The 14801-nt window shown below is 48.0% G+C and overlaps 1 protein-coding gene across 5 annotated transcripts in view; it reads right to left on the bottom strand.

Annotated features, from left to right (window-relative positions):
• JARID2 (jumonji and AT-rich interaction domain containing 2) overlaps positions 1-14801 on the bottom strand; it is a 259499-nt gene that overhangs the window by 69569 nt on the left and 175129 nt on the right. Inside the window, exon 1 of one of the 5 annotated variants that reach the window (XM_034985713.1) lies at positions 3968-4495. The exons of the other annotated variants lie outside the window; for them this stretch is intronic. Coding sequence (XP_034841604.1) covers positions 3968-4113 — 146 coding nt within the window. The 5' untranslated portion in view covers positions 4114-4495. Of the gene's footprint in view, positions 1-3967; positions 4496-14801 lie in introns of those variants that run through there. 5 annotated transcript variants of the gene reach the window in all.

Genomic DNA, 14801 nt, shown 5'->3' with positions numbered 1-14801 from the left:
CACTCCTTTCTATCACTGGAATCCTGATGAGTCTTGGCGAGCCTTCTTTACTTCCTTCCGAACACTGTAGCTGTTAATTTTCCTGCTTCCACGTAAGAATACTACCTTATTTTTAGTTTACATGTAACTAACGGACATTTATCACGAATGACCTCATATCAGCTCTTTCTTCATTGTAAATATCTCCATTCGCAAGGGGAGTGGTAGGCACCTCCAAGGGCGAGAACCTGCAGGGGTAACCGCTGAGACTGTCTAGCCAGCCCTGCTCATAAAGACACTCAACATACAGGATTTGAGGGCCGGGGAAAAAAAAAACAAAACCGAAGGAACCACAAGCAGCCCGATGGCACAGGGATGGGTCAGAATCTAAATCTGAATCAATCACTGTGTGAAATTGATAACTGCCCTCTCCCTGGAAAAACCGCTTCGAGTACTGAGTAATAAAAGAAAACCAGGGGGCGCCTGGGTGGCTCAGTTGGTTAAGTGACTGCCTTCGGCTCAGGTCATGATCCTGGAGCCCGGGAATCGAGTCCCATATTGGGCTCCCTGCTCGGCAGGGAGTCTGCTCCTCCCTCTGACCCTCCCCTCGCTCATGCTCTCTCTCTCTCTCAAATAAATAAAATAAAAAATCTTAAAAAAAAAAAAAACAAAACCCTGCTAGATTACTAAAGCACAAATAAGTCTTCCTTTAACTATTGCTGGAATTACATAAAATAGTAATCATAGTATCTTAAACAGCTGATGACCACAATTCTTTCACACGTTAAATCAACATTCTGATATTTGACAAACTAGTACAGCAAAATACACACACACACCCCTCTCAGTTTTCTACTAAAAAACTAAAAAAACTTGAACCACCCCTTGTCCAGACCAGTCTCTACTCTTGCCTCCGTTCCCAAACCCACGAGAAACACCGCCGTACAGATGACGTGCCCAGTACCAACGACATTTGCTCAAAAGGGAGACAGCACCCCCCTCCTGACTTACAGGGCAACCTTTGGTCCTTGAATTGTACAAACATTACGGCTCATCACAAGCGCTTGCAAACCCAGGAGTAACCACAGTGAAGCCGCCACATTCGAAAGCTATCAGCAGAAAGCTAAACAACTTAAAGGAAAACTCCCAAATATTAAAATGGTAAGAGAAAGGCAACACCACTGTCCCCGTGTTACAGAGAACGAAGAGTTTTGTAACCAACTGACTGCCCGTATACAAGACGAGACACACCAGAAGTGTGAGCAGGGGAAGCCACTAAGCCCAGAGGGGGGGCCTTCCAGGGAGAGATGCTGAAGGACCCGATGAAGGTGGGGGTGAGACTGAGCTAGGACAGGTGATTCTCAAACTGCGACGAGGATCACAGTTGTGAGTTTGGTGATGTTCCCCCCTGCCCTTCACAGTTTCTATCGGTTACAAATAGGAATCTTTATAATAGGACTAAACTGGGGCGGGGGTATGAAAAAAAGGACAAGCTAAGCAACGCAATGCCACCATCGGGGTGGATGGGCCCCACAGAACTACCTGGCTCTTCCAGCAAAGTCCCCTCCCTGTGAAAATAAAAACCCCAGTCATTGGATTCCAGCTGAAAAGTTTATCTTTTTTTTTTTTTTTAAAGATTTCATTTATTTATTTATTGGAGAGCGAGCGAGAGAGAAACAGCATGAGCGAGGAGAGGGTCAGAGGGAGAAGCAGGCTCCCCGCCGAGCCGGGAGCCCGATGCGGGACTCGATCCCAGGACCCCGGGATCATGACCTGAGCCGAAGGCAGTCGCTTAACCAACTGAGCCACTCAGGCGCCCGAAAAGTTTATCTTTTTAAATCGGCAATCATACGAACACGTACATCTTCATCTGAACGGACCCAACTCTCACGCTGAGCATTCAAGAAACGAAAGAAACACTGCCGGCCACCAAGCGGGCTGATGCTTAGGGCTTTTTTTTTTAAAAAAAAAAACAAATGCCACACACCATGAGCCCAAATGGAAGTCCAACACGCAAACATGGATAGGGCAAGACGAACGACCGCTCGGGATGCAGGAAGATACTCCACACATTCGGGACCCGAAAGATAAACTGCTCCCACCATTGTTCACCTTTTGCCTGATGACTTGTTCGGTGAGACCATGAAAAATAAAGCCATTAACAGATTAAAAAATGGCAGGCAAATAAATGACCCCTTAGAGGACTAAGCCAAGCTCCCAAGTGATTATTTGTGAGACCCAGATGAAAGCAGAGACTGAGCCACGAAACAAACCAGTATCTTTTTTTTTTTTAAAGGGCAGCCAGAAGACTCTTTATTTTGCATGAAGTGCAGGTCTGTGGTTTGGCTTCTCATCCTGCAGAGTCCTGGGAGGATTACAGAGGTGTTGGCTGGGCTTTGCTGGCCCCACACAATAGAAGAGTTTGGATGACACAACTTAGAGGCCACATCCATGGGGGTAAGCACTCTCGGCACGCTCGGCTGTGCAGGTAATGTTTGAGGGCTCATTCCAGAATGCCGGATGCAAGGAAACGAGTGCTTGTTATTTTCAGTCAGTAAAGAAGGGGTAGGTGGGAGGTTCCCACGTGCTGAAGAACCAGAGTATCTGCACCTGGAGAGGCCTGGGGAGGAAAGGTGCTCTGTGGAGCTGAGGGGCAGGCCACACAGGACACCTACCAAAGGCTGAAGAGGGAGATGGAGGGCCAGTCTCTGGCAGCATCAGCAGGTGTACCCACCTCCTGAGGCATTTACTTCACCCACCCCCTTCTATCGGCTGACATTTCACCCAGAACCACAGGCACCGTCCTATCCATTCCTTAGAGCGAAGATGCCTGAAAAGGACAACGCCTCTGGATGAAGACGGTTCCGAGTCATCATGGGGGTGGAAAGAGAATGGGGTCCCTGGGGTCAAGTGGAGAACACTACGTGGGGCCTTGAGGGATAGCCAGATGGCCCTCCACTGCCCACTGGTGGTCCACAGAAACACCAGCATATAGAAAGCACAGAGGGCCTGTGTTCCTCATCCAAACCACAGAAGGGATCAACCAGAGCATGATGCAGTCTCATGTTTGTTTTATTAACTGATCAAGGAAGGAGTTTCCCCTTAGAGAAGGCTTCATTCTAGAACGCTAGGTACATCCTTAGGTCAAGAAAACCCAGTTAAAGCAAACTTCCCCGCCAGCCAAGTTACACAGATCAGACCGACTGAAACCAGCGGAGGAAAACATGAATAAATGTATTTATAGATGAATAAATACATGGAGGGTTCCATTTTATTTACCATGTGCTATAGTCAAGGGTTGGGGGCTGTGGGGTGAGGGAAGAGAAGTGCTCTCGGGTCAAACCACGCCATCACTGCCCGTCCATGGTGTGAGTGAGTGAGTGAGTGAGTGTGTGTGTGTGCTTTTTTGTGTGTGTGTGCATGCGCACCAAGTAAAAGGCTAAAAAATTCAAAACAGCAGGCTCAGAGAATATAGATACAGGCTGCTATCTGTTTGGTGTTCAAGACAAATGTTAAAAGCTAAAGGCTTTCATTTTTTTTTTGGAAGGATCTTGCCAAGATCACCCTCACTACACAGATCAACCAACTGAGCGGGGGAGACCTGCCTAAGGCCACACACAGCTTGGGTGCAGGACAAACAAGACCAAAAGGCAAATGCTGGTTGCTCGGGTCAGAGTTTTCTCGGTCACATCATGCTGCGTCCATGTGGGACGCCTTGTCACAGGCAAGGCCATCTGGTGTGCCTTTTCTCTAGAAGCTCCCAGGTCTGGGAGTCCCATTCCAATTCACTCATTAAAAAAAAAAAAAAAAAAAACCAAAAACCTCAACCCTGCTGGGGTGAATCCCGTTTAAGCTAAAGTGTCCCAAAAGGGAGGAAAGAAAATGTGTTGAGATGAATGTCAACTCACTGATCTGATCTCTGAGTGTCATTCTATGTAGAAATAAATGCCCTAAGACAGAGGCAAATATCCCAAGGGATCTTGCTTACTTGAGACTGCACTCTCCATCTGGAATGCCCTTCCCCTTTCTCTTGCCATGGCTGGCTTCTTTACAGAAGACACGCCCTGCATCGACGTGGGGAGGGCACGGCAGGAACGCGGCATGCTGTACCACGGATAAACACGCACCATCCATTCCTGAGGAATCACAGCGTTAAACACACCATGTTTTCGGAGCAGAGGGGCAGACTGAATGCTATCCAGAGGTGCCGGGGAGAGGTGGATGGCCCTCAAAGAGACCCAACAGGAACGGGAGAGGGAGAGGCGTGTCGTTCTGCCCCAGGGAAAGTGACCAGCCCTCCCTAAGTCTACCCAAAGGTCAACCGGGAACCAGTGTCACTGCGGATCCATTTCATAGGAATCTACAAAGCACCTGCCCACACGGTCCCCTTTCTACCATGTCCACGGTCATCACTTAGTTAAGAATTCACTGAGCCATGTGCCCACCAGCAGCATCGTCCGATAGAAGCCAAGTGATGGCTTCTCGACCACCGTGATACACAAGAGGCCATCCCACCACAAGGCATAATGCCCTTGTGGTCCATGCGTCACAATGACCCCGGGCCACAACCCGCCGGACCCAGGAGGACGGTCCGGCCGCAGGCCCATTCATGAGGAACAGGCACACAGAGACGGTGCATGCTGCGGGATCACGCTGCAGGGGCTCCCAGGGGGAGGTTCCATCCTCCCCCTTCTCCCTTCCACTCCCTGAGCTGCACGCAAAAGCTGCCATTTTTCTCTGGAGACTTCTCACATTTAGGGTTTAGCTGGCATGGCCAAGAGCCAAAAGAATGTTCTGCTTGATCACTTAAAATTTTACCCAAATAAATCTTGAAGTATGTTTCATGTTTAGGTTAAAAAAAAAAAAAAGGTACAGTACCTTTACAGGAACAAAGAAACACACCACAACTTAACACTGGCACTATTTTGAAAGTTAACAAACGGCAAGACAACACCTGTAAAGAAACACCACCGATGAGCCAACTAAGGTCTACGCGAAATATTTTGTGTTTTGTAGTTAAGCCTCCCTATGCCCCCCACCCCCGCCGTCCTCTGATCACGCACGAGGACACCGCCCGCCGTCAGAAGACTCACGAGGGGGTGGCCGTGGGATTCCCAGGTTCCGTGGGCCTTATGTACAGGACCGAGTTATCCAGCTTAGTGCTATCTGCGCGCTCCATCTCTAGGATAGCCCCAAATATGGCACGACAGCAATTTCTAGGTTAATTACATTCCAGTTCTGTCCGGGATTTCTGAAAGTTTACAAACCCGAGTAGGACACAGCGCAGGGGCACGATTAGGCTAGAGAAGGCAGGAGCAAGGGACACCGGGTGATTTAAAGAAATGCCCAGCTGGTCCCCCCTGGAGGGGCGTGTCTGCCAAAACACCGTTTTATTAACTCAATTTTCCAATATTAACAACGTAAGCTGGTAAAATCCAATTACTTAGATTACATCTCAATTCTAAACAAAGAGCAAGGAATGGGTGGGAGGGGAGGGTCTGTAGATTAAAAAAAAAAAAAAAGACACATCGTGTCTGGCAAATGCAAAATGACCAGCATGGCTGTGCTCTTTGTGCCGGGGTGGGAGCGGGGTCTGAAGCTTTGCCAACTTGCTGAAAGGCCTATTCAAAAAAAAAAAAAAAAAAAATCCTGTGTTTCCATCCCCAAAATAATTACCCACTCTATTCTACCCCCAGACACACACACTACAAACCTGGCAGCGACTCAAAGAAATCAGGATTGTATGTGTGCGCGCGTGTGCATGTGTGTGATGGAGATTGTGGGGGGTCGAGCAGGGGATAGCCCCTGCCCAGGGCAAGCTGCCCACCAAATTCAAATGCAAGTGCAGTTGTGGGCAAACCACACAGGATGGTTGTAAACATCCTGTATAGTAGAGAGAAAATAAACATATCCTCAAGTGAACCAGGAGGCTACCAGAGACTGACTCATCCCCAACTGTAACAAGAAGCCCTACCAATGGACGACCCCCTTCTTTGCTCACCTCCCATCCTGCTCTGAGCTGCCCACCAGGGTTTGCTTTACCCGGGTGTGAGGATGTCTCAGGACAGGAAAGGGAGGTCGGGGGCTCCAGGAGGAGAGGTACACTACGGAGAATGCTTGCCTTATGGGGTTTCTCGAGTTCCTGTCACACTGGTTTTCAGAGGCCTCGTTCCTTGCTTGAACTCATAAACTGATGGAAGAGGCTATGGATGCTCAAAACCACAGGATGGGAAATATCCACAGCATTTGTCTTCATGAAGTTACATAGGCAGCTATTTAGAATCAAGTTTGCTACCAACCGGATGTACCCTAAAGGAACTGCTGTCCCCGAATCCCCTGAGAAGGAATGCTCATCAGACTGGCTTGGTCAGGGTGGGACAAAGGAAAGAAGAGGGGTATCAAAACCTGGGCTTTAGTTCTACAGAGTTGCTCTAGGACAGGTTGCCTTCTATTTCCTCGGAGGGGTGGGGGTGGGGGGCCGACAGCACACTATGAAAAGGAAAATAATACTGAGGCCCCTTCTAGCTCCATCTTGTCTGACCTCATCTATAAAACTTGAATACAGTAATTCCTATAATAAATTCCCCTTAGATCTGTGACTTCCTAATTCCACATGAGAAATACCAGACTTTCTGCCTGTGCCCAGTGGGAAGTCAGAACCTCAATCTTCCAGATGCCTGCCAGGACTACGCTCAAGATTCTGAGCACCAAGTTTCTAACCACAGGTTGTCCTGCAAATCAGCCAACGGGGTAACTTCTCAATTCTGAGATAAATATCCTGCCTAGCACTTCAGAAGGTAGGAGTAGAAAAGTTAAAATATATACACTTTTAAATGGCACAATTCCAGGAGCCATTCCAGAATTCCTTTATAAGATCCTACACTCTGCTTAAGATTCCATCTTTCCAACTACAAATAAATCCCTCATTTAGGGCAACACACCAACTTCCTTCAGAACCCAAAAACACCCTGAGGAATACCAACATGACACAAATATGTGTGTTCATCAGCTCTACCCATCAAAACACCGGACGCCCAAGGAGAAGGCAAGCCCAAACCCAAATATCACCCAACTGCTCACACACTCCACACTCCCTCAGAACACAGGCACTGGAAAGCAGATAGAGGAAAGAAAGGTGTGGGGTGCCTGAGTAGCTTAGTTGGGTTAAGCGTCTGACCCTTGACCTCAGCTTATATCTTGACCTCAGGGTCCTGAGTTCAAGCCCTGCACTGGGCACCATGCTGGGCGTGGAGCCTACTTAAAAAAAAGGGGGAGAGGGGTGAGCCTTTGCGTTCTTTTACTCAGAGGAAAGGACTAGGGAAGAGGAAGGAGAGTATCAAAATTTAATAATAGCACCAAATACCAATAAGCCAATGTAGCACAGCATCTTCCTAAGAAAAAGATTACTTGGGCACATAAATCTCAGGTGGATGGGGACAGCCCAGCCCACAAAAAATGGTATGCAGAGTAACATGCAGTAAAGCTTTTGATTCAATTAATTAAAAATTATGCAATTATGCTTTAAAAAAAAAACCCTTCTGCGGCACCCTAAAATGTCAAAGAACCAAGGACAGCCTGGAAATCATGACTCTGTCATGATCAAGGAAATATTTGACACTGACTTCTTTTGTGAGCTAGAAAGCAACCATGTCAAATTTGAGAGGGATCATCATTAATCAACAATTAAAGCGGCAACAAAGCCCTTTTGTTCTGTCAGTCACAAATGTCACACATGTTATGGCTTACCGCCTATGGAAAACTGCCTGTTTTTGCCACGCCAGGCACCAGAACCCTCTTTTTATCGAGGGGGACCCCAACCTCAACCGCAGGATCCAAAAGCTGCAAACGCTCTTTCTCTACAGTCAGTTTTGTGGCAATCCTGAGCAAAAACTCTATCTCACAGCAGAAGCAAGAAAGGTTAAGAGTCTTAGGATACCACATGTAAGTTAGGAATCCAGCCAGGACCTGGGCAAAGAAATTCCTCATACATACTGTAGTTACAAGGTGTAAACAAATTATCTAAAGTCCATTCAGTTTTTAAAAGCCTCAAAGAGCCAGTTAAAATGTTAATCTGCCTTTCCACTCTGTCTGGAGGTGGCGTTGCCAATTTTGTTTTTTTAAAACATTTCAACAAAAACCCAGGCATTTTCTCAGTGTTACTCGATACCCAATTGCAGGCGGCCAGAAATCTCCCTTGAATCCTGGCAAAGGTGATGGCTGGCGAGGGACAGTGAATCACTCAGTGGGGCAAGAATCAGGTCTAACCTCCTCCTTTCCTTCGAGGAAAAAAAGAAAAAACATGAAGAAATGACATCTTAGAATGCTTCACGGCTCATTCATTAAAAAAAAAAATCGGGTGGAATCCTCTGAAGGGTAGAACCAGAGTCGATTCCGTAGGAATTCCCCACCAGAAACACGCTCGAGGGGGTCGCGTGGTCGGGGGAGGCTCTCGACACACCAAAGCACAAAGGCAGTGATCAGAACTAGTCCCGGAATGATCCAGCGTAGGCTTCGGCTTCTCCTGTCCTCTGCTTCTCAGAGAGTAAGTCAGTTAACGGAGATGCTTTATTCAACGGGTGAGAGAAGGGAGGCTGTACAATTTCCCTGCCCACTGGAAATTCCATGAAGTAGCCAACAAGCACCAAGAGATGGCAACAGCGAGTCTTCAGACGAGAAGCAGGGCTTCTGATTTTTGCCGATTTAGGACAAACCCTGGCATTAACCAATTTTTAGGACCTTTGCTAATGACCCTGGCTAAGAAACCAGCCGCTGGGTAAGGAAAGCAGCAGGATGGACACTTTATCCCCCCAACTCAATTACAACTCAAGGTCCTTGCCTGCCTGGAAAATATACGGAAACTCAAATTCAGCATTTTATCTAGGTCCTAAAAATACGCAGGGGCTAAAATCCTCAGGACCGCCTTCAGAAACACGCGCCTCCCCCAAAAGTGAATCTTACCACCAAGAAAAGATAAAGCAACACTAAAGTAATGCACCACGTCCGAATGTTTCCTTCACGAGGGAGCCCAAAATGTGAAGTCTGTTCTGTAGTAAAAAGATTCACGACACTTCACACATTCTCTCTTCTTGAACGTTTAAAGATTTTATTTATTTATTTTACAGAGAGAGCAAGAGAGCACAAGCAGGGGGAGTGGCAGGCAAAGGCAGAGGGAGAAGCAGGATCCCACCTGAGCAGAGAGCCTGATGCGGGGCTCGATCCCAGGACCCTGGAATTATGACCTGAGCCTAAGGCAGACGCTTAACTGACTGAGCCACTCAGGCATACCTTTTTTTTTTTTTTTAAAGGGTTTTATTTATTTGTGAGAGAGAGGGTCTTCTTGAACATTCATGAAAGAGGTCTAGGCTCTTATGACAATTGCCTAAAGATGAGAAACCATGATCATAATTAAAGAATTTGCTAGTGGCTAATGAATATAAGAACAGCGAGCATCCTCCTTTCTATTGTTTGTGCTTCGTGATCTGGAGTAATGGCACTTAATTCTTACACGGGAAAACAGGAGCTCCCGTGGAGTCCCAGACTCAGCCAGTCCTCTCAAGCTCCTAGGCACTTCTGCACCAGCTGCCATTATGAATCTAGGAGACATGTCAGCGGCACGGAAACTTACATAAAAAACAAGGAAAGCGTGTCAATCCAAAGAAGGCAAAAGGCTGTCAACAGATGAACGGATAGAACGGATAAAGAAGATATGGTGTATATATGAATTGGAATATTATTTAGCTATAAAAAAAAATGGAATCCTGCCATTTGCAACAACCTGGGTGGAGCCAGAGAGTATAATGCTAAGTGAAATAAGACAGTCAGAGAAAGACAAAATATGATTTCACTCACATGTGGAATTTAAGAAACAAAACAAATGATCGTAGGGGGAAAAAAGAGAGGCAAACCAAGAAACAGACTCTTTTTTTTATTAAAGATTCATTTGAGAGAGTACATGAGTAAGCACAAACATGGGGGGAGGGGCAAAGAGAGAATCTCAGGCAGACTCCTTGCTGAGCAAGGAGCCCGACCCTGATATCATGACCTGAGCCAAAATCAAGAGCCAGCCACTCAACCAACTAATCCACCTGGGCACCCAAGAAACAGACTCTTAACTTTAGAGAACAAACTGGTAGTTACCAGAGGGCAGGTGGGGGGGGGGATGGGTGAAATAGGTGAAGGGGATTAAGGAGGGCACTTGTGATGAGCACCGGGGGATGTAGGGAAGTGCTGAATCCCTAAATCGCACACCTGAAACATACGACACTGTGTTAACTACACTGGAATTTTTTAAAATTTAAAAATTAAAAAAAACACACACACAAAGAAGGCAAAAGGGAGTCAAAGGCAAAAAAAGTAGGAAAATCACCTCTCTATCAATGCCTAGAATATCCTCCAAGCAATGCTGAATCTCCACCCATATTCTAAGGCTGCGCAGGGTAACTGTACGTCAGGCTGGGAAGCAGAAAACATCTTTCCAAATGTCATCTGCTGACTCAAACCAAACCAAGTGATCTCTTAAGCCAGAAAAGTAAAGGGGAATGAGGGAGGGAGAGGTGCACTCATCACATCTTACAAGTGAACTCACGATATTCGATCTCATTACATTTTCAAAAACCATCCATGACCTCGGGTAAGGTACCGCTCTCCAGTATAAAAGTCCTCCCAGTTCCTCCCCATCAGCCACCTGGCAGGCCCAGTCTGCTTTTGCAGGTATGAACCACGGGGCCTTTACCTGATGTCATGAACGCACTAGAAAGAGTCCACTGCAAATGACAAGCAGAGAATGAACATACATGCCCACTGTAACTGTGGGTGGCTAAAACGAATCCTCAGAAGGGTCTGGTGAGAAGGTCTCCTGACCGGACCTAACTTACAGCAAAATAGACGTTTCTCCAAGGGAGGAATGTCATTTTGACCACAGGAGAGCTTGTCGAATATGTTTATCTCACTTACAGCCATTTAACCAACAAACCCCTGCTGATACTAAGATGAGTGACTTATCGCTCCTCATATCTGTATTTGCCAGGATACTACAGAAATCGCTCAGTGGACTTCTCCAGGATCTGAGCAAAGCCTGCAAGTAGGAACTCCAGGAGGTGAGACGGGGAGTATGCAGAAATCCAAACACGCCCTTCCCCCCACCCATCCTGTAGCCCACAGACCAGTAGGTTTCCTTCTGAGTAGCTCAGCTCCCTGAGAATTTCTGACCCCCATTTAGTTCCAGGAAACAAACGAAGTCCAATCTCTTACGGAAGACAAGATAAACACCCCAGCCACATGCACCACTTCAGCAACCCTGAAGACTGGAAGACTTCCTGTTCAATTAAGCCCTTCATTAATCCTGAAGGCTTGAGCCCATTTTCCTGGTCTACAAACAGGAAGTGATCAAGCCTCCAGATCTGCATCCTTTCCCCAAAGGAGGCCACAGCCACAGACGGGGCCCTCGGCCTCACTACTGCCTGGTTCCACTCATTTCCCCCATAGGGCAGGACCAAAGAGAGGGCAGGAGGACCAAGAGCAGAGAAAAGAACTGGGTGAGAATCCAAAGCTCTGAGTGATCCTAACAGAATGTGAAAACAATGGGGGGGGGGGGGAATAAATGCAGGAGAAGGGGAGCAATCTCACAACTGAAGCAAACCTCCAATAACAAGGAAGGTCTCCACGTTTATGAGCCAGAAGATTTAAAAAAAGTGACCAACCTCCAAAATCTTTTTTTTTTTAAACCCACAGTCTCAAACCCAGCTTCCACGGTAAGAGTGGTTAACTTCTGTGATGGGTCCCTATTCCACCGCCCAACCGAATCCAGAAGGAGCTATCTCAGTCGAGTGGGCAAAGCGCTGTCAAAGGAACATTCTTCAGGGTTCTTTTCAAGCGATGCTCCACCTGCCCCACAAGGCAAGCCCCCTGTGAAGGCAAAGGGGAGAGCCCAAGGGGCACTGTCAGGAAGGGAGGGGGGCAGGCAGGAGGGGGTGGGAGAGTGGGGGGAACAGTCACATCTTCCCAAATATTCAGAAGCAACGGTACAGGCTTAGAGTCCTGGAAATCAAAAGACCTCCTGTTCGCCTCTTCTATCCACCGATGCACACTGGGAAGCAGAAGCCTAAGTGCTCGCTTCCTCGCAGCCGGCTTCAGCAAAACGCTACGCCAGCCAACTGGGCAAACCAGAATCGTGTTCGTAAAGATGTGGGTGAGGGCCGGGGGGCGGTGCAGAACCACTCACGTAATAATGAGTCTCCTCAATTCCACCCGCCTAAACATGCCCTCCGGTCTCCCTTTGATCAAAGACGCATCCATCTTTAACTGTGTCAATACGCTGCTGAACACCCCCAGCCCCCAGCCATCATCACCGCCGCCGCCCCCCGCGGCTGGGGCTTCACCTCCAGCAAGTTGTCACTGAGCCTGTCACGGAGCGCATTTCCTGCTGGACACTTAGGGCTTCCTGCCCCCTCCCCACTCCCACGCATGCAAAGTCCCCTCAGAGAGCAGCGTGACCTGCACACCCAGGAAGGGCCCCAAGCCCGGGGCCCTGACTGGTTCACCAAAGAGCAGGCGCGCACTTGCCCAGCGTTGTTTCATCTGTTCCCGTCCAAGTTCACCTGTTTGGCCGATTTTACACAATTCCACGTACCCCACATGTCACCTAGTACTCTCGGGAATGGACATTTCGTCACAGACGTGGGGTACGGTAGTCTAACTTCACGGGGTTGTGTGTGTGTGTGTGTGTGTAAGTAACTATTTTCTTTTTTGCCATATCATTTTAGAAACCAAACCCATGATACAATCAGTGCTGCCAACAGTTAACAGGGCGCATCACGGAGGCCGCCAGTGCCCCCGGGCAAGTCAGACCTTCTCGCTCTCGGCTGCCACGGTCTCTCAGTTCCAGGATTATAAAGACAGCAGCTAACTCGAGCTAGGAATCACAAAACGGAACTCGACTCTGTGGCAAAACTGATCAGCAGTGAAACTAAATGAGCTCAGAAAGCTCAGATTATCCCCGATCTGCTCATCCGGTTTCCGCTTGGAGAAAGGAGAGGAAACGGGGCGCCTGGGTGGCTCAGTTGGTTAAGCGACTGCCTTCGGCTCAGGTCATAATCCCGGAGTCCTGGGATCGAGTCCCACATCGGGCCTTCTCCCTCTGACCCTCTCCCCTCTCATGCTGTTTCTCTGTCTCTCTCTCTTTCTCTCAAATAAATAAATAAAATCTTTAAAAAAAAAAAAAAAAGGAGAGGAAAGGGACAAGCCCGTAACAAATGAGGCCAAGGGAGAAGCCCCCCCATCACACAATGTGCGCACAACTGTGCGAGCATCTGAGAGGGGGACGAAGGCGAAGGGAGATTCCACGGTGTGATGGAGCTGGACAGCAGGAATGGACAAATAAAGCGACAAACGCCGCCTTCCAGCTCCGAACATGAAGCCTTCGGTTTCTCGAAGTCTGGGCTCCTCTACCCCCAGCAGGACAATATAAAACACGGCCTACGCTCGGCCAGGGAGCCGGTTGGGACCCGGCACTTCGCCACTCCCTGCCAGACCCTGCAACAGCTTCCCTCCGAGACAGAAATAGGTTTGGGAATGCAATCACTCACCACAGAAGAACTTTCCAGGAAGAAAGGTACAATTTATTCCTTCCTGGCCTCCTCCAAGCAAACAACAGACAAAGACAATCCCACACCCCTGGGCTTCCATGCTGATTAGCTCAACAATAAAACCATAAAAGCTGGAGAAGAGGGGTGTGGCTCCCTGGGGGGCCTGGGGCTGCTGGGCTAGACAAGTCATTCTAGAGCTCCCCAGTCCCCAACCTTAAAGCGAGGCCTGAGGAAGAAAGCACCACACGCCAGGGGAAGGAGGCCCATCCTCCAGAGTCCCGCTCTCCCATGAGCTGAACTCCTTTCAAGCAAATGTGAAAACACAGAATATAAACCTCAGACAGGAAAAACCGACGTTGAGAAAAAGAGCTAAGAGCTGGCCAGGCCACGGAGAGAACCCTGTGAGCCGGTGGTGGGAACCTCCATTGGTGCGGCCCCTGTGGGAACAAGAGCTTCCTCAAAACATGAAAACGAGAACTGCCAGACCATCCAGCAATCCCCCTTCAGCCATATATCCGAAGGTAATGGAAACACCCGTGCAAAACACACGTGCAATCCTGGGTTCACTGCAGCATTATTCACAAGAGCCGAGCCACAGATATCAGCTCCGAGGCCACGGAGGGGTGAATGCATCAGGAAAACGTGGTACACAGAATACACGGTGGAATATTATTCGGCCATAAAGATGGAAGAAATCCTGCCAGGTAGAACAATGGGTAATTCCTGAGGGCTTTATGCTAAGTGTAAGTCACAGAGAAACAGTGGCCTCACTTATATGTGGAAATCTAAGAAAACCCAAAATTCTAGGAACAGGGTAGAATGGGGTGTGTGTGTGTGTGTGTGTGTGTGTGTGTGTGTGTGTGTGTGTGAGAGAGAGAGAGAGAGAGAGAGAGAGAGAGAGAGAGAGAGTGTGTGGACAAGGTATAAACTTGCAGTTGATGAGTAAGTTCTGGGGGTATAATGTACACCATGGAGTCTAGAGCTAATACCGTACTGTATACTTAAAAGGCACGGAGTGTAAATCTTAGAATCATTCACACATACAGAGGGAACTATGTGAGGTGTTGAGTGTGTTAGCTAGCCTTATTATGGCAATCATTTCACCGTATGTACGTACACTAAATCATCAGGTCATACACCTTTTTACACGATGTTATAGGTCAATAAAGCTAAAGCTGTGGGGGGAGACACACACACACAATAAAGCTAAAGCCGTGGGGAGACAGACACACACACACA

This window comes from Mirounga leonina, unplaced genomic scaffold, assembly GCF_011800145.1.
Source record: "Mirounga leonina isolate KUSES-001 unplaced genomic scaffold, KU_Mleo_1.0 Mir_366, whole genome shotgun sequence".
NCBI classification, from domain to species: domain Eukaryota; kingdom Metazoa; phylum Chordata; class Mammalia; order Carnivora; family Phocidae; genus Mirounga; species Mirounga leonina.
This window is presented reverse-complemented; position numbering and strand designations above follow the sequence as displayed.